A 25,220-nucleotide genomic window follows, 5' to 3' on the forward strand; every position below is an offset into this window, starting at 1 on the left:
ATTAGATGTCTCTTGCTTACTTTACAAAACACTTGAAAAGATTAGAATGAGAAGAAGAGAGCAACCAAGCAACAAGACCAATAAAACAAACACAAATCATCATCTCTCAAGTCACTAAACACTTTTGATCACTTGACTTGATTTTGGAACTTAGAGAGGATTTGATGCTTTGATTGTGTCTTTGTAGTGTATTCTTTGCTCTTGTATTGAATGAAGAGAATGGGATGCTTGGATGGCTTGAATGGTGGTGGTTGGGGGATATTTATAGCCCCAACCATTGTTCTATTCATTGGCTAACTTTGCTGTCGACGGGCACACCGGACAGTCCGGTGGTGCACCGGACACTCCACAGTTCACTGTCCGGTGAGTGTCATGTCAGCTGACCGTTGGGGTTTTGAGCAGTTGACCGTTAATGTCTTCTGTCTTTTTGTTGCACCGGATAGTCCGGTGGCACACCGGACAGTCCGGTGCAACCTGTCGTCGCAAACTGCCTTCTGACTTTTGCGCTGCAGACTGCGCCGCAGTCAGCGCGGTCGATCGTTGGGCGAAGATGGTCGTTGCTCCGTTGTCTCACCAGACAATCCGGTGGCACACGGGACAGTCCAATAATTTTTAGTGGACGAACGCCAAGAATTCTCGAGAGCGGCCAGTTCGTGGAGTGCTTCAGCTAGGGCACCAAACACTGTCTGGTGCGCCATTGGCTGCAGCAAGCTATTTGCTCCAAACTTTGTAGAATTGTCCCGCGGTCATTTTCTTTGTATGTGTATATGAACTTTATGCACCTAAGAAAATGTTAACTAGACAAACTAGTTAGTCCACATGGTTTGTGATGGATGTCAAACAATAAAATCGATTATAGAAAATGTTGAGTCAATTTCCCTTTCAGTCGACCGTGTCAAGGAAGCCTGGCGTACAAGAAATAAATTGGTCTCTAGACACATCTTAATTAAAAGCGCCCCTCAATCATAAATTTCCAAATTGAGATTGTACTTCAAATTTTCTAGCTAACGCAACCAAAAGAGCTTTGATGAAGTCATCTGCAACATGACCTTCAATAGGTGGGAAATCAATCTCAATAAGCTTTTTTGTAACCCTTTCTCTCATAAAACAATAATCAGCCTCTATATGTTTAGTTTTGGTATGAAACATGAGATTAAAAGATACATATTTTCTCTATCATATTATCATATACCACATACATGCTATCTTTGGACTTTCAATCTTTGATAGCTACAATAGAATATCAATCCACATGATCTCTGTTGTAGCATTTGCCAAATCCTTGTACTCCACTTTAGTACTTGATCTCGAGACAATTGCCTATTTTCTTGCACTAAAAGAGATAAGATTGGGGCCTAAAAATATAGCAAAACCTTCGATAGGTCTTATATCATCTATACAACCTACCTAATATGTATCTGAATATGCACTTACTGCCAAAGAAAATGACTTGAGTAGCTTCAACCCGACTTTTAAACTTAATTTGAGATACCATAGAATCCTCTTGGCTATAGGCTAATAAATAGTAGGAGTATTTAAAAACTGATACACTTCACCAACATGAGGTATTGCAATAATCTTACCACACTTCTCTAACTTGTTGCATTATTCGACCCTAACAGGTGTCCTTCATGAATAGTAACTTTAAACTTGTCGGTGTTTCGACCCCGGGGGGTCCCTGGACCGACGAGTAAATTGTCGCTGCGTGTCCCAGCCCGGATGGGTCGGCGCGAGGCGGAGCACGAAGGGGGGAAGAAACAGGCAAAAGGGGAAACCCGCGGCCTTCGTGTTGCCCTGCGCCCAGGTCAGGTGCGCTTGCAGTAGGGGGTTACAAGCGTCCGCGTGGGGGAGAGCGAGAGCCTTATGCGTCGGCCCGTTATCCCGCGCGGCCAACCCTCTCGTACGAGAGCCCTGGACCTTCCTTTTATAGGCGTAAGGAGAGGGTCCAGGTGTACAATGCGGGGTGTAGCAGTATGCTAACGTGTCTAGCAGAGAGGAGCTAGAGCCCTAAGTACATGCCGTCGTGGCAGTCGGAGAGGTTTTGGCACCCTGTTCATGTGATGTCGTGGCCGTCGGAGGAGCACTTGGGCCCTGTGGAAGGACAGCTGTCAGGGCTGTCGAATCCTTGCTGACGTCTCCTTGCTTTCGTGAGGGGCTGAGAGCCGCCGTCGTCATGGAGCACGCGGGGCGCCATCATTATTTGTTTACCGGGGCGAGCCAGATGGGACGCCGGTCTTGTCCCCCAAAGCCTGAGCGAGCTAGGGGTAGGGTAATGATGGCCCCCCTTGTGACGTGTTCGGTCCGAGCCCTAGGTCGGCGTGAGGCGGAGGCTCCTCCGAGGTCGAGGCTGAGTCCGAGCCCTGGGGTCGAGGCTGAGTCCGAGCCCTGGGTCGGGCGAGGCGGAGACCGTCTTTCGAGGCTGAGGCTGTGTCCGAGCCCTGGGTCGGGCGAGGCAGAGTTCGTCGTCCAGCGTCGACGTTGAGTCCGAGCCCTGGGGTCGGGCGAGGCGGAGTCTGTCGTCCAGTGTCGAGGTTGAGCCCGAGCCCTGGGGTCGGGCGAGGCGGATCTTCCTATGGCGCCCGAGGCTGGACATAGCCGCTGTCAGCCTCACTCTGTCGAGTGGCACAGCAGTCGGAGCGACGCGGGCGGCGCTATTCTCTTGTCAGGTCGGTTAGTGGAGCGGCAAAGTGACTGCGGTCACTTCGGCTCTGTCGACTAGAGCGCGCGTCAGGATAAGGTGTCAGGCGATCCTTGCATTAAATGATCCTGCGATATGATCGGTTGGCGTGGCGATCTGGCCAAGGTTGCTTCTCTGCGAAGACTGGGCCTCGGGCGAGCCGAAGGTGTGTCTGTTGCTTGAGGGGGGCCTCGGGCGAGACGTGAATCCTCCGAGGTCGGCTGCCTTTGCCCGAGGCTGGGCTCGGGCGAGGCGAGATTGTGTCCCTTGAGTGGACTGAGCCTTGACCTTAATCGCGCCCATCAGGCCTTTGCAGCTTTGTGCTGATGGGGGTTACCAGCTGAGATTAGGAGTCTTGGGGGTACCCCTAATTATGGTCCCAGACAGTAGCCCCCGAGCCTCAAAGGGAGTGTTGGCACTCGCTTGGAGGCTTTTGTCGCACTTTTTTGCAAGGGGACCGACCTTTCTCAGTTGCATTTCGTTCCGGTGGGTGCGCGCGAGCGCACCCGCCGGGTGTAGCCCCCGAGGCCTCAGAGGAGTGGTTTGACTCCTTCGAGGTCTTAGTGCATTTCGTAATGCCTCGGCCGGTCTGGTTGTTCCCTCATGCGAACTGGCCGTAGCCCGGGTGCATAGTCGAGTCCCAAGTTCTCGGGCTAGTATGTTGACGCTGTCAACGGTTTGGCCGGAGCCGGGTTTGCGAGAGCAGCCCCCGAGCCTCCACACAGAGCGAGAGGACGGTCAAGGACAGACTCGGCTTTTTTCATTCGCCTCTGCGTCGCCTTTTCGCAAGGAGGAGGGGGGGAAAGTGCCATGTTGCTCTCGGAGGGCGTCGAACATGGCGTCTCCAGTGAGTTGCTAACGGGTAATCCGAGTGGATGCCCGTGCCCCATTCGTTAGGGGTCGGCTAGTGGCCCGGAGGCGCGCTCCAAAAGTACCTGCGGGTGATTTGCCGGACCCGGTCCCCTTTTGACGGGGTCCGAGGGCTCGATGCCTCCCTCTGGTGGGATTCCGTTACAAAATCGTTCCCGTCGGTCTCGGAAATGTCCTAGAGTACCTCGGGAGCGTAGCCTGAGCCTTGGTTATGTATCGAACGTACCCAGGGTCATCCCTCGCTCTGCGTGCTCTGAGGCGGCTGTCGAACCCTTCGGGGGCCAGCCTACAAACCCCTGATCAGTAGTGGGCGCGGAGCCCGAGTGGCCTGAGGCGGCCGTTGAACCCTTCCGAGGGGCCAGCCTTCGAACCCCTAACCAGTAGTGGGCGCGGAGCCCGAGTGCTCTGAGGCGGCTGTTGAACCCTTCCGAGGGGCCAGCCTTCGAACCTCTGATCAGTGGGGGGGCTCAGAGCCCGCTTCCTTCGCGGAGAAGGACCCCTTTCGGAGTATCCCCTTTCCCGGTCCCTGTGGCAAGAAAGAGAAAGAGGAAGTGGAAAAGGATACGAAATGACGTGGCGCACCTTTTTTGACGCGGTCATTATGGCGGAGGTGAAGTGTCGCCTGCTTCGCATGCCAAAGGTGCCGCCTGTCCTGCCGCAGAGTTAACGCGACGGGACGAGTGGTTCGCGGGGCAGCAGTTGTGCATGCGCGAGCCGTTCGAGGAACGGAACACGGGCGCGTCGTCTTCACGCCGTGGGAGAGGGCTCTCTCGCTGTCCCAGGAGGGGACGTGAGCCTGCAGACGACTCGACTGCTGCTTCCGCCCGCCTGCCACCGCCATTACTGTCGGCCCATTTCTGGCCATATCGACCGTCGCGCCTTCTCCCGCGGCTGACTGACCCGTGACCGATGTGCTCGGTTGGCACTTGTCGGGTCATGCGCAGGGTCGCCTCGAGTCGCGGCACCGGTTCCGCAGTCGCGGAGGCGCGGTACTGGCGCGAGTGGCGGTGCAGTTTCTCACACGTAGTAACCGACGCGCCGGTTACATGACGTGTGGGCCTGGGCCTCCATGCTGGACGCGTCGAAGTCGAAAGGGTGCACCCCCTTGGTGCGGTTGCATGCCGCCTGCATGGCGGTCCGCCCTTTCACCCGCTGGTCTGGGCGAAAGTGGAGGAGCGCATGTAACCGCTGGGCAGTTACGCGCACCGCGCGCGGCGGTTTGGCCTCTTCTGTCCTGGGCCAGCTTGCATGACGCATGGGACCCAGCCCCCGTGTCGTAGGGGGAGGACCTTGAAGCGTGTTGGAGAAGACTCAGTCCGCGCCGGCTGAGGACGCAAGTGGGGAGAGTTGCCTTTAAAAGGAGGGTGACCCCCTTGGATGGCAACCATGTCTTCGCACTCCCTTCATGCATCGCGTCCTTCCACCTTCCGAGCCCCCGGATGGGGAGCACTCGCGTCGCTTTTGTCTTGCTGTCGTTGGAGGAACGCAACTTCGCGGAAGTTGGTACCTTTCAGCCATCGCTCGGCTTCAAGGATTTTCATCAGGCAGCCCGGCTGCATCCCCTCGCCGGTGGTGACCCAAGACGGTGACCACCAGTTTGATGGTGGGGAGAAGCGAGCTGGGCTACAACCTCCGCCCCTCCCTCAGCTTCAAGGATGTTCATCATCAGTGCTGGGGAGGGGTGTGCGCCGAGTTGGGGCCTGTCTCCGCGCGGGCAGCGGCCCGCTCCTTCCCTCAGTGATCGGGGGGAAGGGCGTTCGCCGTTCGTGGCGCTGGCAGCTGCCGCATGTCTGGCTCTCCAGCCTGAGTGGCCTCGGCGCTGCTTCCGGTGCCACCTCCCACCGAGGCAGCCGGAAGAGGTTTCTCCGCCGACGAGATAGTCGGTGCCACCCGCGGACTGACCTCCAACTCTACGACCTTCTGCTTGTCCTCGCCCCTCGAGTGGGGACATGGGTGAGGGCCTTATGGCAGCAGCATCTGCCCTGAGGTCATCGCTGCTGCTATTCGGTCGCTCGGAGCGTAGGTCGTTGTCGCTGCTGCCGGAGCGAGCGGCGGTGAGCCACCTGTCGGCGTTCTGTCGCCCCGTAGGCCCTCCAACGTGGGGGGTTGTTCGTATCTACGGGGGCGGAACCGGAGTTCCGTTTGTAATGGCACCTTGAGTGCCGGTGTCTTGTTCATTGTGGTTGTCGGGGCCTGAACATCTAGGTATTTTTGGTGTAATACCATGTTTTTTCCATTTCGAGCACTAGGACTCGCCTATCGGCTAACTGAACCGCTTAACCAAGTGTGAGTTGCCTCGTGCGAAGGTGACGAGTGAGGTATCCGTATCCCGGAGGCGTAGGAGTTCCTCGGCTCGATCGGCCTTGCCGCTCGAGGCTTCTCTTGCTTAGTTAAAGAAACCCTCGGCCGCTCTGCGATGTGCCGGAGCCGAGGGCAGCGGGGTCAGCACAGACAGAGGCAGAGTCGGCTCGAAAAAGAAACCTTCGTCGGCCGAAGCCTGGCCGGGCCGTCCACTAGCGGGACCGACGCCGGAGTCAGGTTGTCGAGGCCATGAGCCGGGCTGATGTCCTCGGGGGACAGCTGGCTGAGGCCACGGAGCGGTCGGCCGAGCCGTCTGCTCGGGCCGGGTTTCTGGAGGAGACCCTGGCGGCGTTGGCCCGGGCGTGGTGCTGACGTCGTCCTTCGGAGCGGAGATCCTCCGACCATGTTGCCGTCCAGGGCTCGGTCGGACTTCGCCGAAGGTGGAGTCGACGCCGAGGGTGCTGCTGCTCCCCCTCCGTCGACGTCTGAGCCTGCAGGATCAGCTCGCCTGTAGTATGCATATGTTTTTTGCGGCCGCCGAGGCCCAAACATACTGTCGTCGCGTTGTAAAGCCGCGTTTCTTTTCCTCTTGTTTCGAGTATCAGGACTTATCTGTCGGTAACAGAATTGTTTGTCCGAGCGAGAGTTACTTATCACGGAAGGTGACGAGTGAGGTATCCGTATCCCGGAGGCGTAGGAGTCCCTCGGCTCGGTCGGCCTTGCCGCTTACGTGTGCTCTTACTCGTCCGTAGGATTCTGTTATCGATATAGTCGAGAAGGCACAAAAAATCGTTTCGGCAGAAGAGCTTTCGAGTGTTAAGACTTGTTCGGCCAGCGAAATCGCTTATCCGAGCGTGAGTTACTTATCGCAGAAGGTGATGAGTGAGGTATCCGTATCCCGGAGGCGTAGGAGTCCCTCGGCTCGGTCGGCCTTGGCTGCTTACGTGTACTCCGTCGTTTTCGGGATCCCACTTTTCGAAGCAGTCGAAAAGCACGAAAGATGTTCTGGCAGAAGGACTTTTTTCGAAGAAAATTTTGACGCGGAGGGGGTTCTCCCCTTCTAGCCCCCGAGGGAGGGTCGGGCTTTGCCGAGGCAAGGCTGACCCTTCCTTGATGGTTAGACTTCATATGTAAACGAGGTATATGAACGTCTTGAAAACATCTTAAGGGTAGAAGCGACGTAGCTTTCAGATGTTCCAAGCGTTGCTGTAGACCTCGCCTTGACTGTTGGCCAGCTTGTACGTCCCGGGCTTCAAAACCTTGGCGATGACGAAGGCCCTTCCCAGGGAGGTGTGAGCTTGTGCCGCCCTCGGGCGTCTTGTCGTAGTCGAAGCACCAAGTCCCCCACCTGGAGGTCTCGGGACCGAACCCCTCGGGCGTGGTAGCATCGCAGGGACTGCTGATACCGCGCCGAGTGTAGTAAGGCCACGTCCCGAGCCTCTTCCAGCTGGTCCAGTGAGTCTTCTCGGTTGGTCTGATTGCTTTGGTCGTCGTACGCCCTCGTCCTCGGGGAACCATATTCTAAGTCTGTGGGCAAGATGGCCTCGGTCCCATAGACTAGAAAGAACGGTGTGAAGCCCGTGGCTCGGCTCGGCGTTGTCCTCAGACTCCAGACCACCGAGGGGAGTTCCTTCATCCATCGCTTGCCGAACTTGTTGAGGTTGTTGTAGATTCGTGGCTTGAGTCCTTGCAGAATCATGCCGTTAGCACGCTCTACTTGCCCATTCGTCATGGGGTGAGCCACGGCGGCCCAGTCCACCCGGATGTGGTGATCCTCGCAGAAGTCCAGGAACTTTCTGCCGGTGAACTGGGTACCGTTGTCGGTGATGATGGAGTTCGGGACCCCAAAGCGATGGATGATGTTGGTGAAGAACGCCACCGCCTGTTCGGACCTGATGCTGTTTAGGGGTCAGACCTCGATCCACTTGGAGAATTTGTCGATGGCGACCAGCAGGTGCGTGTAGCCCCCGGGTGCCTTTTGCAAGGGATCGACGAGGTCCATACCCCACACAGCAAACGGCCAGGTGATGGGTATTGTCTGCAGAGCCTGAGCGGGTAGGTGCGTCTGCCTTGTGTAGAATTGACACCCTTGGCAGGTGCGGACAATTCTAGTGGCGTCGGCCACCGCGGTCGGCCAGTAGAAACCTTGTCGGAAAGCGTTTCCAACAAGGGCTCGAGGCGATGCGTGATGACCGCAAGCCCCCGAGTGTATTTCTTGTAATAACTCCTGACCTTCGGTGATGGATATGCATCGCTGGAGGATGCCGGAGGGGCTGCGGTGGTAGAGCTCCTTCCTATCACCCAGCAAGACGAATGACTTGGCGCGCCGCGCCAGTCACCGAGCTTCGGCTCTGTCGAGGGGTAGCTCTCCTCGGTGGAGATATTGCAGGTACGGGGTCTGCCATTTTCGATTAGGCGTGACCCCATTCCGCTCTTCCTCGATGCGCAGAGCCTCACCCTCGGGGGCCGAGGGTGCCTCGAGCCGAGCCGAGGGCGCCTCGGGCAGGGCCGAGACCTTCTCGGGCTCGGGCGTGTCGTCGGTCTTGACTGAGGGTTGATGTAGGTCTCGGGAGGAGACGTCCGGGGGGACCATTGTTCGCCCCGAGGCTATCTTAGCCAGCTCGTCCGCAGTCTCGTTGTATCATCGGGCGATGTGGTTGAGCTCGAGCCCGTAGAACTTGTCCTCCAGGCGCCGAACCTCATCGCAGTAGGCTTCCATCTTCGGGCCACGACAGTGGGAGTTCTTCATGACTTGGTCGATGACAAGCTGCGAGTCGCCGCGAGCGTCGAGGCGTCGGACCCCTAGCTCGATGGTGATGTGCAACCCGTTAACCAGAGCCTCGTACTCGGCCACGTTGTTGGACGCCGGGAAATGGAGGCGCAGTACGTAGCGGAGGTGCTTCCCAAGGGGCGACATGAAGAGCAGGCCCGCGCCCGCTCCTGTTTTCATCAGCGACCCGTCAAAAACATGGTCCAGAGTTCCGGTTGGATCGGAGCTGCTGGGAGCTGGGTGTCAACCCATTCAGCCACAAAGTCCGCCAAAACTTGGGACTTGATGGCTTTCCGAGGGGCGAACGAGATCGTCTCGCCCATGATTTCCACCGCCCACTTTGCAATCATATCTGAGGCCTCTCGGCACTAGATGATCTCCCCGAGGGGGAAGGATGACACCACAGTCACCGGATGAGACTCAAAGTAGTGTCGCAACTTCCGACGCGTCAGAACCACCGCGTACAGCAGCTTCTGAATTTGTGGGTAGCGGATCTTGGTCTCGGACAGTACCTCACTGATGAAGTAGACCGGCCTCTGGACGAGCAATGCATGCCCTTCTTCTCGTCTCTCGACCACGATCGCGGCGCTGACCACCTGAGTGGTAGCGGCGACGTAGATCAAGAGGGCTTCTCCGGCAGCGGGGGGCACCAGGATGGGTGCGTTTGTAAGGAGCTCCTTCAGGTTCCTGAGGGCTTCCTCGGCCTCGGGGGTCCAAGTGAAGCACTCGGTCTTCCTCAAGAGGCGGTACAGAGGCAGGCCTCTTTCGCCGAGGCGCGAGATGAAGCGGCTCAGAGCCGCAAGGCATCCCATGACCCTTTGTACGCCTTTCAAGTCCTTGATGGGCCCCATGTTGGTGATGGCCGCGATTTTCTCCGGGTTGGCCTCGATGCCCCGTTCGGAGACGATGAACCCTAGGAGCATGCCTCGGGGGACTCCGAAGACACACTTCTCGGGGTTGAGTTTCATGCCTTTCGCCTTGAGACACCGGAATGTCGTTTTAAGGTCGGAGAGGAGGTCGGAGGCTTTCCTCGTCTTGACTACGATGTCATCGACGTAGGCCTCGACCGTTCGACCAATGTGCTCTCCGAACACGTGGTTCATGCACCTTTGGTACGTCGCACCCGCATTCCTCAAACCAAATGGCATAGTAACGTAGCAGTACATGCCAAAGGGCGCGATGAAAGAAGTCGCGAGCTGGTCAGACTCTTTCATCCTGATTTGGTGATACCTTGAGTAGGCATCGAGGAAAGACAGGGTTTCGCACCCAGCTGTGGAATCCACGATTTGATCAATGCGAGGCAGAGGGTAGGGAACCTTCGGACATGCTTTGTTTAGACCAGTGTAGTCTACACACATTTGCCATTTCCCTCCTTTCTTTCTCACAAGCACAGGGTTGGCAAGCCATTCGGGATGGAATACCTCTTTGATGAACCCTGCGGCCATCAGCTTGTGGATCTCCTCGCCTATGGCTCTGCGCTTTTCTTCGTCGAATCGGCGCAGAGGCTGCTTCACGGGTCGGGATCCAGCTCGGATATCCAGCGAGTGCTCGGCGACATCCCTCGGTATGTCGGGCATGTCCGAGGGACTCCACGCGAAGACGTCGGCGTTCGCGCGGAGAAAGTCAACGAGCATTGCTTCCTATTTGGGGTCGAGCTCGGAGCCGATCCGGATATGCTTGAAGGTGTCGTTGCTGGGGTCGAGACGGACGGACTTAACCGTCTCTGCTAGCTCGAAGTTGCCGGCGTGGCGCTTCACGTCTGGCGCCTCCTTGGAGAGGCTCTCCAGGTCGGCGATGAGGGCCTCGGATTCGGCGAGGGCCTAGGCGTACTCCACGCACTCCACGTCGCATTCGTACGCGTGTCGGTACGTGGGGCCGACGGTGATGACCCCGTTGGGGCACGACATCTTGAGCTTGAGGTAGGTGTAGTTGGGGACGGCCATGAACTTGGCGTAGCATGGCCTCCCCAGTACTGCGTGGTAGGTTCCTCGGAACCCGACCACCTCGAACGTGAGGGTTTCCCTTCGGAAGTTGGAGGGAGTCCCGAAGCAGACGGGCAGATCGAGTTGTCCGAGGGGTTGGACACGTTTTCCGGGGATGATCCCGTGAAAAGGCGTCGCGCCTGCCCGGATCGAGGACAGATCGATCTGCAGGAGCCCGAGGGTCTCGACGTAGATGATGTTGAGGCTGCTGCCTCCGTCCATGAGGACCTTGGTGAGCCTGATGTTGCCGATGACGGGGTCGACAGCGAGCGGATATTTCCTCGGGCTCGGCACGCGGTCGGGGTGGTCACCCTGGTCGAAGGTGATGGGCTTGTCAGACCAGTCTAGGTAGACTGGCGCCGCCACCTTTACTGAGCAGACCTCCCGACGCTCTTGCTTGCGGTGCCGAGCCGAGGCGTTCGCCGCTTGCCCGCCGTAGATCATGAAGCAGTCGTGGACCTCGGGGAACTTCTCTGCCTTGTGATCCTCCTTCTTGTCATTGTTGTGAGCCCTGCCACCTTCCACCGGTGGCCCGCCCTTGTGAAAGTGACGCCGAAGCATGACGCACTCCTCAAGGGTGTGCTTGACGGGCCCCTGATGATAGGGGCACAACTCTTTGAGCATCTTGTCGAAGAGATTAGCACCTCCGAGAGGCTTCCGAGGGTTCTTGTAGTCAGTGGCGACGACAAGATCCGCGTCGGCGGCGGCGCGTTTCGCTTGCGACTTCTTCTTGTTCTTCTTTTTGGTGCCGCGCTGAGTGGACGCCTCGGGGACGTCTTCCGGCTGGCGGTCCTTGGGCTGCTTGTCCTTCCGGAAGATGGCCTCGACCGCCTCCTGGCCAGAGACGAACTTGGTGGCGATGTCCATCAGCTCGCTCTCCCTGGTGGGGGTCTTGCGACCCAGCTTGCTCACCAGGTCGCGGCACGTGGTGCCGGCGAGGAACGCGCCGATGACGTCTGAGTTGGTGACGTTGGGCAGCTCGGTGTGCTGCTTCGAGAATCGTCGGATGTAGTCCCGGAGAGACTCTCCCGGCTGCTGGCGGCAGCTTCGGAGATCCCAGGAGTTCCCAGGGCGCACGTACGTGCCCTGGAAGTTGCCGGCGAAGGCTTGGACCAGGTCGTCCCAGTTGGAGATCTGCCCCGGAGGCAGATGCTCCAGCCAGGCTCGAGCGGTGTCGGAGAGGAACAGGGGGAGGTTGCGGATGATGAGGTTGTCATCGTCCGTTCCACCCAGCTGGCAGGCCAGTCGGTAGTCCGCGAGCCACAGTTCCGGCCTCGTCTCCCCCGAGTACTTTGTAATGGTAGTCGGGGTTCGGAACCGGGTCGGAAACGGCGTCCGTCGTATGGCCCGGCTGAAAGCCTGCGGGCCGGGTGGTTCGGGCGAGGGGCTCCGATCCTCCCCGCTGTCGTAGCGTCCCCCACGCCTGGGGTGGTAGCCTCAGCGCACCCTCTCGTCGAGGTGGGCTCGACGGTGATGGTGGTGGTGCTCGTTGCCGAGGCGACCCGGGGCCGCAGGCGCCGTGTTGCGCGTGCGCCCGGTGTGGACCGAGGCTTCCCGCATGAATCGGGAAGTCGCGGCGCGATGCTCCGAGGGGTACCCCTGCCTTCGGGAGGCAGAGCTTCCGGCCCGTCAGACCGCGGCAACCTCCAGGAGATTCTTGAGCTCTCCCTGGATACGCCGCCCTTCGGTGGTCGATGGTTCCGGCATCGCGTGGAGTAGTATTGCTGCTGCAGCCAGGTTCTGGCCGACCCCACTGGAAGCCGGTGGCGGCCTTTCCCTGACGTCGTCGGCAACGCGGTGCTGGATGCCCTGGGGTAGATGATGCGCTTCTCCGGCCGGAGCTTGGTCTGCCCATTTCTGCCCGATGTTCCGCCGGAACTGCTTAAGTGTTCCTGCTCCCTCGTCGAGCCTGGCCTGCATCTCGCGGATTTGCTCGAGCTGTGCGTCCTGACCCCCGCAGGGACTGGGACCACAGCTAGCTCCCGAAGGATGTCAACGCGAGGCGCAGGCCTAGGGGGATCGCCGTTTTCCGGCATACCAAGATGGTTGCCTTCGCCGGGACCCCCTAGATCGACGTGGAAACATTCACGACTTGGGCCGCAGTCCTCGTCGCCGAGGCTGCGGCTGCCATCGGAACAATCGGAGAGGCAGTAGTCGCATGCGGTCATGAAGTCCCGCATGGCACTGGGGTTACCGAGCCCGGAGAAATCCCAACACAAGTCGGGCTCGTCATCTTCCTCGAAACCCGAGGGTCCGTAGGTCGAGACGGCCGTCAGTCGGTCCTAGGTTGACCACATATGATACCCCGGAAGGTTCGGATACGCCTTTATGAAAGCGTCCACCAAAGCGGGGTCGCTTGGTGGGTTGAAGCTGAATCCAAAAGGCACGAGATGGGAATCGGTCGGTACCTCTTGATCGACGGGCGGTGACGAAGTCGCGTCAGGGGCGGACTGCACCGTTGTCTCAGGTACGAGGGCGACGCCCAGCAAGTCCTTCGCGAGCGTGCTGGCGTCGCGTCCATCTGCTTGGGGTTGGCGTGTTGCGGGGAGACGACGCTCGTCTTCGTCTCAGACGCGAGGTCAACGTCCGTCGTGTCCCCCGTCGGGGCGCTGGCGTCGTCGACTCGCTCGACAGCCGACGAGGTACGGTGCCACCTCCTGCTTGGCCATGGTTGCCCCGCCTCCTCCTCCGTCGGCGGGGAAGGTGACGGGACGGACCCGGATGTTGTTCTTCCGCCGCGCGGGGAAGACGTCGTTGATTCCGCCGCCGGCGGGCGGGCTGACGACCGCCATTGTCGCTGTCGCGCGGTGGAGGAAGGAGTATCATGTCGTAGCTGCCGTCGAGGGACATGAACTCAAGACTCCCGAAACGGAGCTTCGTCCCGGGTTGGAAAGGTTGCTGGAGACTACCCATCCGGAGCTTGACGGGAAGCTGTTCGTCAACACGCAGCAGGCCCCTACCTGGCGCGCCAATTGTCGGCATTTCGACCCCGGGGAATCCCTGGACCGACGAGTAAATTGTCGCTGCGTGTCCCAGCCCGGATGGGTCGGCGCGAGGCGGAGCACGAAGGGGGGAAGAAACAGGCAAAAGGGGAAACTCGCGACCTTCGTGTTGCCCTGCGCCCAGGTCGGGTGCGCTTGCAGTAGGGGGTTACAAGCTTCCGCGTGGGGGAGAGCGAGAGCGAGAGCCTTATGCGTCGGCCCGTTCTCCCGCGCGGCCAACCCTCTCGTATGAGAGCCCTGGACCTTCCTTTTATAGGTGTAAGGAGAGGGTCCATGTGTACAATGTGGGGTGTAGCAGTGTGCTAACATGTCTAGCAGAGAGGAGCTAGAGCCCTAAGTACATGCCGTCGTGGCAGTCGGAGAGGTTTTGGCACCCTGTTCATGTGATGTCGTGGCCGTCGGAGGAGCACTTGGGCCCTGTGGAAGGACAGCTGTCGGGGCTGTCGAATCCTTGCTGACGTCTCCTTGCTTTTGTGAGGGGATGAGTCGCCGTCGTCATGGAGCACGCGGGGCGCCATCATTATTTGTTTACCGGGGCGAGCCAGATGGGACGCCGGTCTTGTCCCCCGTAGCCTGAGCGAGCTAGGGGTAGGGTAATGATGGCCCCCCTTGTGACGTGGTCGGTCCGAACCCTAGGTCGGGCGAGGCGGAGGCTCCTCTGAGGTCGAGGTTGAGTCCGTCTTCCGAGGTCGAGGCTGAGTCCGAGCCCTGGGGTCGAGGCTGAGTCCGAGCCCTGGGTCGGGCGAGGCGGAGACCGTCTTCCAAGGCCAAGGCTGTGTCCGAGCCCTGGGTCGGGCGAGGCGGAGCCTTTTCCAGCGTCGAGGTTGAGTCCGAGCCCTGGGTCGGGCGAGGCGGAGTCCGTCGTCCAGTGTCGAGGTTGAGCCCGAGCCCTGGGGTCGAGCGAGGCGGAGCTTCCTATGGCGCTCGAGGCTGGACTTAGCCGCTGTCAGCCTCACTCTGTCGAGTGGCACAGCAGTCGGAGCGACGCGGGCGGCGCTGTTCTCTTGTCAGGTCGGTCAGTGGAGCGGCGAAGTGACTGCGGTCACTTCGGCTCTGTCGACTGGAGCGCGCGTCAGGATAAGTTGTCAGGCGATCCTTGCATTAAATGCTCCTGCGATATGGTTGGTTGGCGTGGCGATCTGGCCAAGGTTGCTTCTCTGCGAAGACTGGGCCTCGGGCGAGCCGAAGGTGTGTCCGTTGCTTTAGGGAGGCCTCGGGCGAGACGTGAATCCTCCGGGGTCGGCTGCCTTTGCCTGAGGCTGGGCTCGGGCGAGGCGAGATCGTGTCCCTTGAGTGGACTGAGCCTTGACCTTAATCGCGCCCATCAGACCTTTGCAGCTTTGTGCTGATGGGGGTTACCAGCTGAGATTAGGAGTCTTGGGGGTACCCCTAATTATGGTCCCCGACAAAACTTGTCGATAGCGGGGTGTTGACTGGTTCGTAGTCAACCATCCCAACCCTTTTTAGAAGATAATACATATATTTTTCTTATGTAAGAATAATGCCTTTGGGAATCCTTCTCACCTCAATATGAAGGAAATAGTGTAGCTCTCCTAATTAAGTTATTCAGCGCAGAACCTTTCTATAAGTCATGTATGAGAGTGGACACAAGTTCTGTTTGGAACTCACTATAATGATATCATCAATATAAACTAGCATAAATATTCTAACATCTCCACGACTGTAGAATAACAACGATGTATCACCTTTTGAGTTTTCAAAACTGAGATCACCGAGTTTCTTACTCAAGCATGAGTATCAAGACCTTGACAACTATTTGAGACTATAGAGTGCCTTGTCCAGTATGCATATATACTCGGGTTATTTTGAGTCCTCATATCTTGCCGGCTGATTCATATATACCTCCTCCTCAAGTATCACATAAAGAAAATCAATCTAAACATCTAGTTGCCATAATGTCCAACCCCTAGAGATAACAATTGATAGTACAACTCTAGTGGTCGTTGGCTCAATTACTGGACTAAATGTGTATTCATAATCTATACCATACCATTGATTAAAACCTTTGGCAACTAGGCAAGCTTTGTATCTACCAAGACTGCCATTATGTTTCCTTTTAATTTTGAATACCTAATTATAGTCAATAATATTAATACCTTTTTTGAAGGAATAAGATATCACACAACTAGTTCTTGATGAGTGTTGTGTACTAGGCATCTATCACTGCCTTGTAGAGTTATCATCTTGTATAGGCTTATTAACGATCCTACGATCATGTGGTTTGCAATCTTGTTTAAGTATAGAGTCGTTAGGGTATGGGAAAAAAATAAAGGGACATCGTCTCACAGAAGAGGACGGCACTGTGTGTTTGGTTTAGCATTTGGCTTTGGTTTTTTGTCTCCTAAAAGTCAAAATCCAAACCAAAGGGTTAGAATCAGGAAGCAACTTTTTTTTTAAAAGCTGACTTTTTCACGATGCAAAACTGAAAGCACCTCTGGAGCTGCTTTTAATGACTTTCAGATGAAATTGTGAAAATATAAATACAAGAACTTTTAGCGGCTTTTAGTAGTTTTCACCAAATAATTTTTATCCTTTTGAAGGGCTTACAGACTACCACAGTTTTTTTTCACATCTCACATCAGCCACAGTCCATATAAACAGACGCCGCCGACACCTCATCGTCGCGCGGAGCGCCTGAACGAATCCTGAACCGTAGGGCTCCTCCGACCCTACACGTATCATCGTGCCTTCCTGATAACCTATATATACTACTATATATTTACAGTCTTGGCTACATGTGTACACGTGTTAATAGCTAGTTCATGCTTCCGAGTCAAACTTGCATGCATATATGTTTCCCACCGGCAGCGAGAGCGAGCATGCAAGATTTCAACGGGCAGAGATGACGACGCGGCCAGTGCTGGCGGCTGAGCTACTTGCAAGCACGATACTGTTATTATTGTGCAGGCAGCGTTAATGTCATCCATCTCCCAACGGCGAACGCTAGCTTATATATAATTATATTATCCATAGGGCCCCCAGTAGCCCTACATGCATAGTACGTGCAGTTGCATGCCGACGACGGCACTCGACTCGATCGAAAGAAAAGATATCCAGCGGCCTCCTCGTCGTCCTGCTCCCTAGCTGCCCTGATCTGCCTATAAATACGCTTGGTTACTTCGCATGCATCTCATCACACTCGATCGCAGTTGATCCAGTACACAATTGCAGAGAGCTAGAAGACACAAGACCATGGCGTCCAAGCGACTCCTCGTGCTAGCTCTCCTGCTCGCCGCCGTTTTCCTTGCCGTCTCAGGAGCAGCTAACGACGACCAAGCCCGTGAGCATATATATAACTAGCAGCTTTACTAGCTAATTACATTCCGCGTTGTTACAAACATACGGTAATGCTTGCATGTTCACTTGTAATACTAATACATATGTACGTACGTATTGGATCGGATCATGCAGAACCGAGGAAGGACGGCGGCGAGAACAAAGCCGACGTGCAGGACTACCGTGGCGGCGGCGGCGGCTGGCGCGGTGGGGGTGGCTACCCCGGCCGTGGCTACCCGGGCGGGGGCGGCTACCCTGGCGGCGGCCGCGGCGGTTACTGCAGGTGGGGGTGCTGCAACCGCGGGTACTATGGCGGCTGCCGGTGCTGCTCGCGCGCCGACGAGGTCCCGGAGCCCATGTACCGCCCGGAGCCCACCGAGGTCCACAACTGAAGCCGAGCCACACATCGATCTACAAAGATGCATGGACGACGACTCTTATCTTAGCTAATTAATAAGCACTACATCCATGCATGTCCACAATAGGGCCCTAGCCCTACTATACTATACGTCGTCAGCAGAAAGTCTGGTTTTGATTTCAATAATAAGATGCACCTATATGTGTGTGTTACATGTACGCCGTTGTCTTAATTACTGTGTGGTGATTGGACTCACTAGTAGCTATTGTCGTCGTGTTGTCGTCTCTCGGTGAGTCGGTGTAGCGTAGTACTTGCTCTTGGACCAAATGCTGCGTTTAATCTGTAAAACTACCAAATTATACTAGACACGTGTTGCGTTTCGGATTGTGCCTCACAAGTTGCGTTTCGGTTCAGAAAGCTGACTGAAAAACGCTGGGTATGTCAACTCAAATAATGGAGTCGCATTAATTAGGCAAGCACGCAGGCCAGACCCACACAACGAGAAGGACTACACCCCCTCAAGGCTTGTTCGGTTTTATCCGAATCCATATGGATTGAGGGGGTTTTAATCCCTAGTAAGTCAAAATCTCTCTCAATCCGTATCAATCCCCTTCAATCCATATGGATTAAAAATAACCGAACAAGCCCTTAAGAGGCCCAAATCCAAGGCCCAGAAAGATGAAAGGTAAGCTATAGATGTTTGTTTGATCTTGATCTATCAGTCTAGCAAAATATGTTGGTATTATCTCACGTTTTCATACAGTGTTAGCTTACAAGATTACTAGATTTGGCGGCGCAATTGTGCGCACTGTTTCCAGCTAAGCAAATTTTAACTGCTGCTATTTTGTCTTTGGCATTCAAAGAATAAAATTAACTATGTCACCCAAAAATTTCTTCTTTGCACCCCCTTAGATTTTCTTCTCTGCCTCAGGCCTCAGCATTTAGAAATATATATGCCCCTAATAGACCAGTGACTTTACCGGCAATGGCTAGTCAAGCGTGACAATTCTTATCAAGTGGTCGTTTCAGAGACACCATCTTCGACACCTCCTTCGAAATCCTCCTCCTCCTCTTCCTCCTCTTCTTCTTCTTCTTCCTCCTCCTCGCCTTCCTCTTCCTCTAGAAGAGCATCCTGTGGTCCTGAACTCTTGTATGGCCCTTGATTCTGCAGGCTCCAGTACATGATGCTTGCTGTCAGGGTGAGGATCATCTTTGGGTTCACCTGCCATGACAATGCAAATAGAAAAAAAATCAGTATTTAATTACTGCAGGCTCCTAGTCTTGATTTATATAAGCTTGTTTTATAAGAAAGTTATTGTTTACATATCATTTTTTTGTCGAATTCATAGGTGCAACTAATATGGAATTCCCTTGTTACCTCCATTATGTCTTCAGGTAGCAAGAAGACAGTGCAACCTAGCTTCCTAGCAACACTGATTATGTATGTTGCATTCAGCTTCTTCTCCTCCTCTGCAGCCATGAAACAAGATGACACAGTACTTGTGAAACTTCAGAGGCTAACACAACATATACATGAAACTGATACAGACCATCCTCCCCCTTCTTCACCATGTTCCAGTCAACAACCCTGCTCTGCACAGCACTTAGGAGCTCAAGGAAGAACACCCCATCTGCTATCGTTTTGTCCTGAAGGATCGAGAGGACAGCTTAGCGTTATGCACGTAACAGGATAGCTCAGTTCAGCCAAAATGGTTAAGGTCGGTCGATGAACCTTGAAGCTTTCAATATGTGAATTTTTGCCTGATTCCTTGACCTTGCTATTAGCCCAAATGAGAATGTCAGCATCTGTCATCTCTTTCTCTTTAGAGTGGGATCTCAAGTTCCTCAGCAATTGTAGGATACTAGTCCTCATGAGTTGCCACAGGAAAGCTGGGAGTAAAAAAAAAATCAATGAAGCATTTTATTTTTCTCCTCTTGTAGGAATTTTAAGAACATCCCCCCCCCCCCCCCCCCCCAACACCCAAAAAAAGTAATTTAAGCCCCATCCCCAAAGAAGCTTATATATAAGCACACATTTACCTAGAATCAGTTTCTTGTTTCCTTGCACAATATCATTTCCTGCTACATTTACCAGAGAAAAGTTTAGCTCCTTGCCGATTTTGATAACCTGGTTGCAGTTTTCAACCTTTCTAAACGGCATAATGATTGGTGGTTTGGATGCATGCTTCCAGTTAACTGACCCTGGAGAAATTTTGTCAAGAACCTCTAGCAAAACCCATCTGCAAATACCACTCCGGTGAGGTAGCAACATATATACCAAAAAAATTTTTTTTGCTACAAATGTGTCTTACCCAGTCCTAACATCCTCAAACAAATTGTTGACATAAGTTGGAATTCCAAGGCTGTTGATCCATAGGCGAAATGCTCTCTCTTCCCTGGATGCCTCCACGTCATCAGGAGTATCTTCAATAACGGGAGCCACAGTGTTGGTTGATAAACCATTTCTGCACAAGTTTGTAGTCGTTCCACACAGGATGCATTAACAAAGGGAGAAATGGTGTTCGTAGTTTAGGCAGATATGATGAAAAGAGTCATGCTCTTTTCTTTTAGAGGAGTAACTGAATAAACGCTCAACATTCACTGTGGTGTGAATACTATTGCAGTCCATGCAGATCAGTACTAGTGTATGAAAAAAAAAATGAAAGGCTAAAGTGGTAGAGACGTGATGTATTTCAGCTGTTTTCCCTGTATTTGCACATTCAAATGATAATCAAGATGATGATAGACATCTATCGTTCGTCTACTGAATAACTTCCCTCAAAATAAAACATAAGAACAAAATTTTACATGTCAGAAGAATCTTCTCTATATTTGTACGTTCGTATTTGAAAGGTTAAATTTCAACAGTAACAAATAATTGTAATTTGTTCATGGTGAAGACATAGGCAAGAGGTATAAGGGTTCGAATGCACTAGAGCTAATAGTTAGTTGGCTAAAAAATTGCTAGTGAAATTAGCTAGTTAACTATTAGCTAATTTGCTAAACTATTAGTTAGACTGTTTAGATATTTTCAACTAATTTTAGTAATCAACTATTAGCTCTAATGCATTCAAACATAGCCTAAGTATAACACATGGTAGTTAGAGCTTGTTTGGTTCCTTTAGTCAGCATCCTAAGCTTTAGGGACTAAACTTTAGTCTCTAGAAATCATGTTTGGAAGACTTATTTTAGTTACCATGTTTAGTATTTTAGGGACTAAAAGTGACTAAACTTTAGTCATAAAGTTTAGAAGGTGAGAACCAAATACCCCCGTAGACCCTGTTTGGTGAAGTTGGGTGAAACAGGTTATTATGAACTTTGGAAAATCGTGAAGTTGAAGTTGTGAACTTTTAGAAAACATTTAGATAAGATATTTTGTTTCTTATCTAGATAGTTTTTTAAACCACTTAAATTTATATTATAAACTATAATTTCAAGATAAAGCTAGAACCTAGAGCAGTGACAAACATCTCCTTACAGAACTTTATTGTGAGTTCATGTCAACCTAAGATACAGGAATGGAAAAGGTCTTTTCTCTCTAAGCACTTACCTGTTCTGGAATATTTGAGCAACGAATGCCAAGTTAAGATTGGCGGAACCTTCAACAATATCTTTAGACGTTACATATCTTGTACAATCGAGCTTTTCTGCGGTTTCAAGTACTTTCTGTGCCCTCTCCTTTGGATCTGAAGTTTCTATCATGGTTTTTGAGCTAAGCTCTGGAGCAAGGGTGCTGAGAAGGTAAGCATACGCTTCACCATCCTGCATGTAGGCTATCCATAAGATACAGAATAGCAAAATTACCCATAGTCATTGTCACCATGCATTGCATGGGTGTTAGCACTACCTGAAAATGTGGTGAATAGACCACCACATTTAACAATCATACATATGTAACAAGCCACACATGTTGCAGTTGTTTCTGTCTATAAGGAAACGTCTTGTCCTAAATAAGGCTATAGGTTGTATAGGGGACATTAGTCTACAAGAAAATGTCATGTGGAGGTGTATGACAATGAATAATATCCAGGTGTACTGTCTAAGATGTACATACCTTCACATCAGTAGAGAAATTTGTCACAGTTTTTTTATACCCTGCTTTCTTGAGATGGAAGTTCATCCATTTAAGCAACATCTTATCCGGTGCTAAGGTGACCAGCTCCTCTACTTCCTATATAGCATCATGGCAACACCAAATTAGCGTATTTAGTCAGTGAACAACAAATTAACCATGACTCAACTCTCTTTATAATGACCATGTATATATGCAGAGAGTTGTTTCTGCATAAGCATGACATCTAAATTCATGGTGATCCAAACCTTGCCATTATCATCAGCCACCAACTCTGCCAACTGAGGCGTCTTCTTTAGATTCAGATCAGCCAGTAGTTGTATCTGAGACAAGGGCAACGAAACACACTGTAAACCACCGTATAGTTGTTTGCCAATGATGTACCGAAACTATACTGCTGAAGATTTGTTTACTGATTGCTAATTGATACAGTAATATTTGTGCGCACGCACCTTTATGATCTGGCATAACAGTCCAAGAACCAGATGAGGCTGCAAAGAAGCATAAGATATTTAGTCCACGAAATGATGTAACTAATTGATAAATTGCAAATTGACTACCAAATGTTGTTGCGGACAACAATGGTCAATAATTTGTCATTCCAAAAATTGACCTCCTCGTCTTCTTGACTAGGGAGAACAAAATAACAATCAGATAACGTGAAAACGTACCCTGGCTTCAATCAGATCTTGTGTTCCAATGTTAACAACAGTGCAACCAATGGCCTTGGCAGAGTTGAGACAAAGGGTATGGTTCTCGTTCCTCTCCCATGGATTAAGATGCTTCTTTGTGTTAATCGCTCTCTCATCTATCGTGCCCGGAACAGCAACGTTGATCAACTTGCTGGTTCATTACAAAACAGAAGATCATCATGAACAGAGGTTAAAACTGAAGAAACTGCACAGCAGAAGAACGTAACAGAGTAGCAGTAACATAACACCGCTAACAAAAAAAAAAGCTCACCAAAGTAGCACGCCGTCCCGAACAAGGTTGAACAGCTCGTTGGATGCCGGATCCAGCGGCAAGAAATTCTTCAGGAAAGGATCCTCCTTCAGGAAATTGTTTATGTGGTTCACGTAGGAAGTCTTCTCGGACTCGTTGATGACGTGAAGGAGAGTGGTGGTGGAAGCCTTCAGAAACGACACGGACCCCTTCAGCTTCTTCTTGCCTCCCGATTTGCTGCTCCCTTTGGCTTGTATATTTAAGTACTCCTGACAAATTTTACGAGGCTGCGTTACTAAAAACAAGAACTTTTTCCCCAACAAAAATGCAATGGTAAATTGGTAGCGTACGTAAGACCACACACACACAAAAAAAAAAAAAGATGATCCCATGTACCTTGAGGAACGGCTCGAATTCTATAGGCTGGTTCATGTCAGGATAGGTCTCGCTCAAAAACCCGCTGATCTCTTCTTCGGACAGGACTTCGTGGATGCCCCTCAGCTTTTCCATCATCGGGGGCAAATCCTTTATGGTCACATGTTCTGCGTTTGGTCGCTTTGCGGATGCAAACTATTATATTGCATCCAAGGACAAAACAACATGTTAACATCGGGAATATTGACGTCGGTGAGATTGTGAAAACTGGTCAAGAGCGCTTAGCGCCTACCTTTGTTTGAAGGGTCCTGAGCTGCACCTGGGTGAACTGGCTCTGCAGCCCTGGATCGGAGACAAGAACGCCGATGAAGGTAGACATGGCCTTCCAACTTACAGTGACGAGACTAGGTAATCGTTGCCTTTCTCCCGTCACAGAACTCTTTCCTCAGCAACAGGCGGGACGAGCTGCCATTACCCTTCCATGGATTTTTTTTTTTTGGCGCTGAACGCATCAAAGCTGCCAAGAATCAGAACGTCGACGAGCGGATTTGGATGGAATCTGAAGCACCATGGCAAGAACAGGAGAATGAATCAGCACCAACCTTCCTGGAGGGGTAAAGTAAAAAAGGGAGGTCTTCTGCCTTCGAAGAGAACACAATTTTTTTTCTCTTCTTCTTCTTTTTCGTTTGGCTCAAATTACTCCCTCCTCACGGAAGATTGCTTCCTAACGACAGAGCCCAAGAAAGGTGGGGGAGGGGACGTGTGGTTTGGGGTTGCATGCAGCCATTCTATGAAAAAAGAGTTAAAACTCTCCTGGGAGTGGGGAAGCTGAAAAGGTGGCTCTCTTTCGCTTCGCCCGCCACAAATAGCTCGCCTGCTAATCTTAGGAGCTCAATGCTTGTGGAGGATGCCAAACCTTTTTCCTTGTGTTCCCTTGAAAATTTGGGTGGGATCTCTGATCAGACATCTAAAATTGTTCACGACAACGGCTGGATCATTGACAGACGATTGGATCATTAACGACAAGCGATCATTGACAGACATCTAAAGTTGTCTCACTCTCAGCACATGAATACATTCTATCCCAGACCTCGAGCAAAAAATAGGAAGACAAGCATTGTCCACCTTCTATTCCTTTTTTTTTTATGTTCTCCATTCGAATAACTTCTACGGAGACCAAAGTGTTGTAGCCTCGTTGACTGAAGATCACAGGTTCTTCATTTCCTCATCAGGCTGATCACATCTTGCAGATCACATGTTATTCAGCAGCATAGTGTGCCGAAAGGATATTTGGTTCAGCCTCACCTTGTATCGGAGCAGAGAACTACTTAAAATATGACCTAAATAATTCCACCCAAAACGTGAGTGGAATCATCACACAAGAGTAACCAGTTGTAAATAAAAAAGAGTAATGGTTCCTGCTATAACTAACTAGGCCGGCCAACAAACCTATTGGATCTTTTATGGGCTTGGCCCATTTATTGAATAAACTCTATGGTGTGTAATGGTGGAGAATACCAATAATACCACATTGGAAGTCCAAGGGTCTTTTGCCTTGACTTATATGGTGGGATTTATTCCACTTAACTTGAGAAGTCAAGAAATGGACAAGGGCGTGCCACACGCGCGCGCGCGCCGCCGCCGCCGGCCGGCCTTGGCGTGGCGAGGCAGGCAGGCAGGCGTGGTGTGGTTGTGTTAATTTGTCAGCCAGCCGGGTGACCCTTCTCCTTCAGCTGCCGACTCATGGCGTGACTCGGCGAGAGCTGGCCGACTCATGGCATAACTCGGCTAGAGCTGGCCGACTCTTGGTGTGACTCGGCGACCTTTCTCCTTCAACTTCCCTCTGCGAGAGGTTAAATAGAGGAGCACTCCTGTCACTCGGTACGCGCGAGAACACTTTCAGGATCGGCAATTAGGTTTTTGGGGAGCGTCTACGCGACTGCCCAAAACATCTCCAACATGACAAAAGAAGCTGGCCAAGGATCTGGATCATCAGAGCGCATCGGAGGGTATGATCGTTTTATTTACTTACTGTTTTGTGTTCTGGATATTTTATATGTTTCATATATTCATCTATGTTGTTTCGTATTTAGGAATGATTTTATCTTATCTGTTCTGTCTTATTGTAATATGATAGATCTGTCTGTTTTAATTTTACAGTCATGCTGTTTGTGTTTCTATCTGTTTATTTTCAATCATTTAGTCAGTTTACATGTTTATCGTATTTATATGATTTATATAATTCATATGCTTTATGTTCTCATGATCCATATTGTTATGGATATATTTGATGTCATGATTAATTATCTTTTATATGTCATCATCATAATATTAATTTATGGAATTAAAATGATACGGAAAATGCCTATAAGTCTAACAATCCAAAAACTTAATGTTAGACATTTTTCTGTCAGAGGTTTTGCTGCTGTGCTAAAGCCTGATCCTTTTGATGGTAAAAACTTCTTGATATGGAAAGCTAAAATGGAATTGTGGCTAACTGCAATGTCTTCTTTTCATGCCGCTGAGGGCAAGCCTGCCAACTTACCTCCTGAGGATGAGGCTAAGTTTAAGGCT

General features: G+C 52.2%; 2 protein-coding genes across 3 annotated transcripts; one reads left to right on the top strand and one right to left on the bottom strand.

Annotated features, from left to right (window-relative positions):
* The first annotated feature begins 16,771 nt into the window (after positions 1-16,771).
* Positions 16,772-17,637, top strand: LOC100280999 (glycine-rich cell wall structural protein). Its single transcript, NM_001153918.2, has 2 exons — positions 16,772-16,903; positions 17,035-17,637. The coding sequence occupies exons 1-2, from the start codon at positions 16,816-16,818 to the stop codon at positions 17,289-17,291; spliced, it is 345 nt and encodes a 114-aa protein (NP_001147390.2). The 5' UTR covers positions 16,772-16,815; the 3' UTR covers positions 17,292-17,637.
* Positions 17,638-17,981: 344 nt separating this feature from the next.
* Positions 17,982-23,486, bottom strand: LOC103627357 (fimbrin-5). 2 transcript variants are annotated; one of them, XM_008647654.3, is made up of 15 exons: positions 23,249-23,486; positions 22,939-23,148; positions 22,668-22,841; positions 22,293-22,540; positions 22,001-22,172; positions 21,782-21,820; positions 21,578-21,652; positions 21,312-21,428; positions 20,808-21,019; positions 19,570-19,722; positions 19,298-19,497; positions 18,990-19,147; positions 18,808-18,904; positions 18,636-18,727; positions 17,982-18,479 (listed from the first exon to the last, which is right to left on the bottom strand). In XM_008647654.3, exons 2-15 carry the CDS (start codon positions 23,023-23,025, stop codon positions 18,270-18,272), a joined length of 2,034 nt encoding a protein of 677 aa, XP_008645876.1. In that variant the 5' UTR covers positions 23,026-23,148; positions 23,249-23,486; the 3' UTR covers positions 17,982-18,269. The 2 variants fall into 2 exon arrangements, with proteins under 2 accessions (XP_008645876.1, XP_008645877.1); XM_008647655.3 differs by having other exon boundaries at positions 22,939-23,163; positions 23,249-23,446.
* Positions 23,487-25,220: the final 1,734 nt, after the last annotated feature.

The sequence above is a fragment of the Zea mays genome, chromosome 5 (genome assembly GCF_902167145.1).
Source record: "Zea mays cultivar B73 chromosome 5, Zm-B73-REFERENCE-NAM-5.0, whole genome shotgun sequence".
Classification (NCBI taxonomy): Eukaryota; Viridiplantae; Streptophyta; class Magnoliopsida; order Poales; family Poaceae; genus Zea; species Zea mays.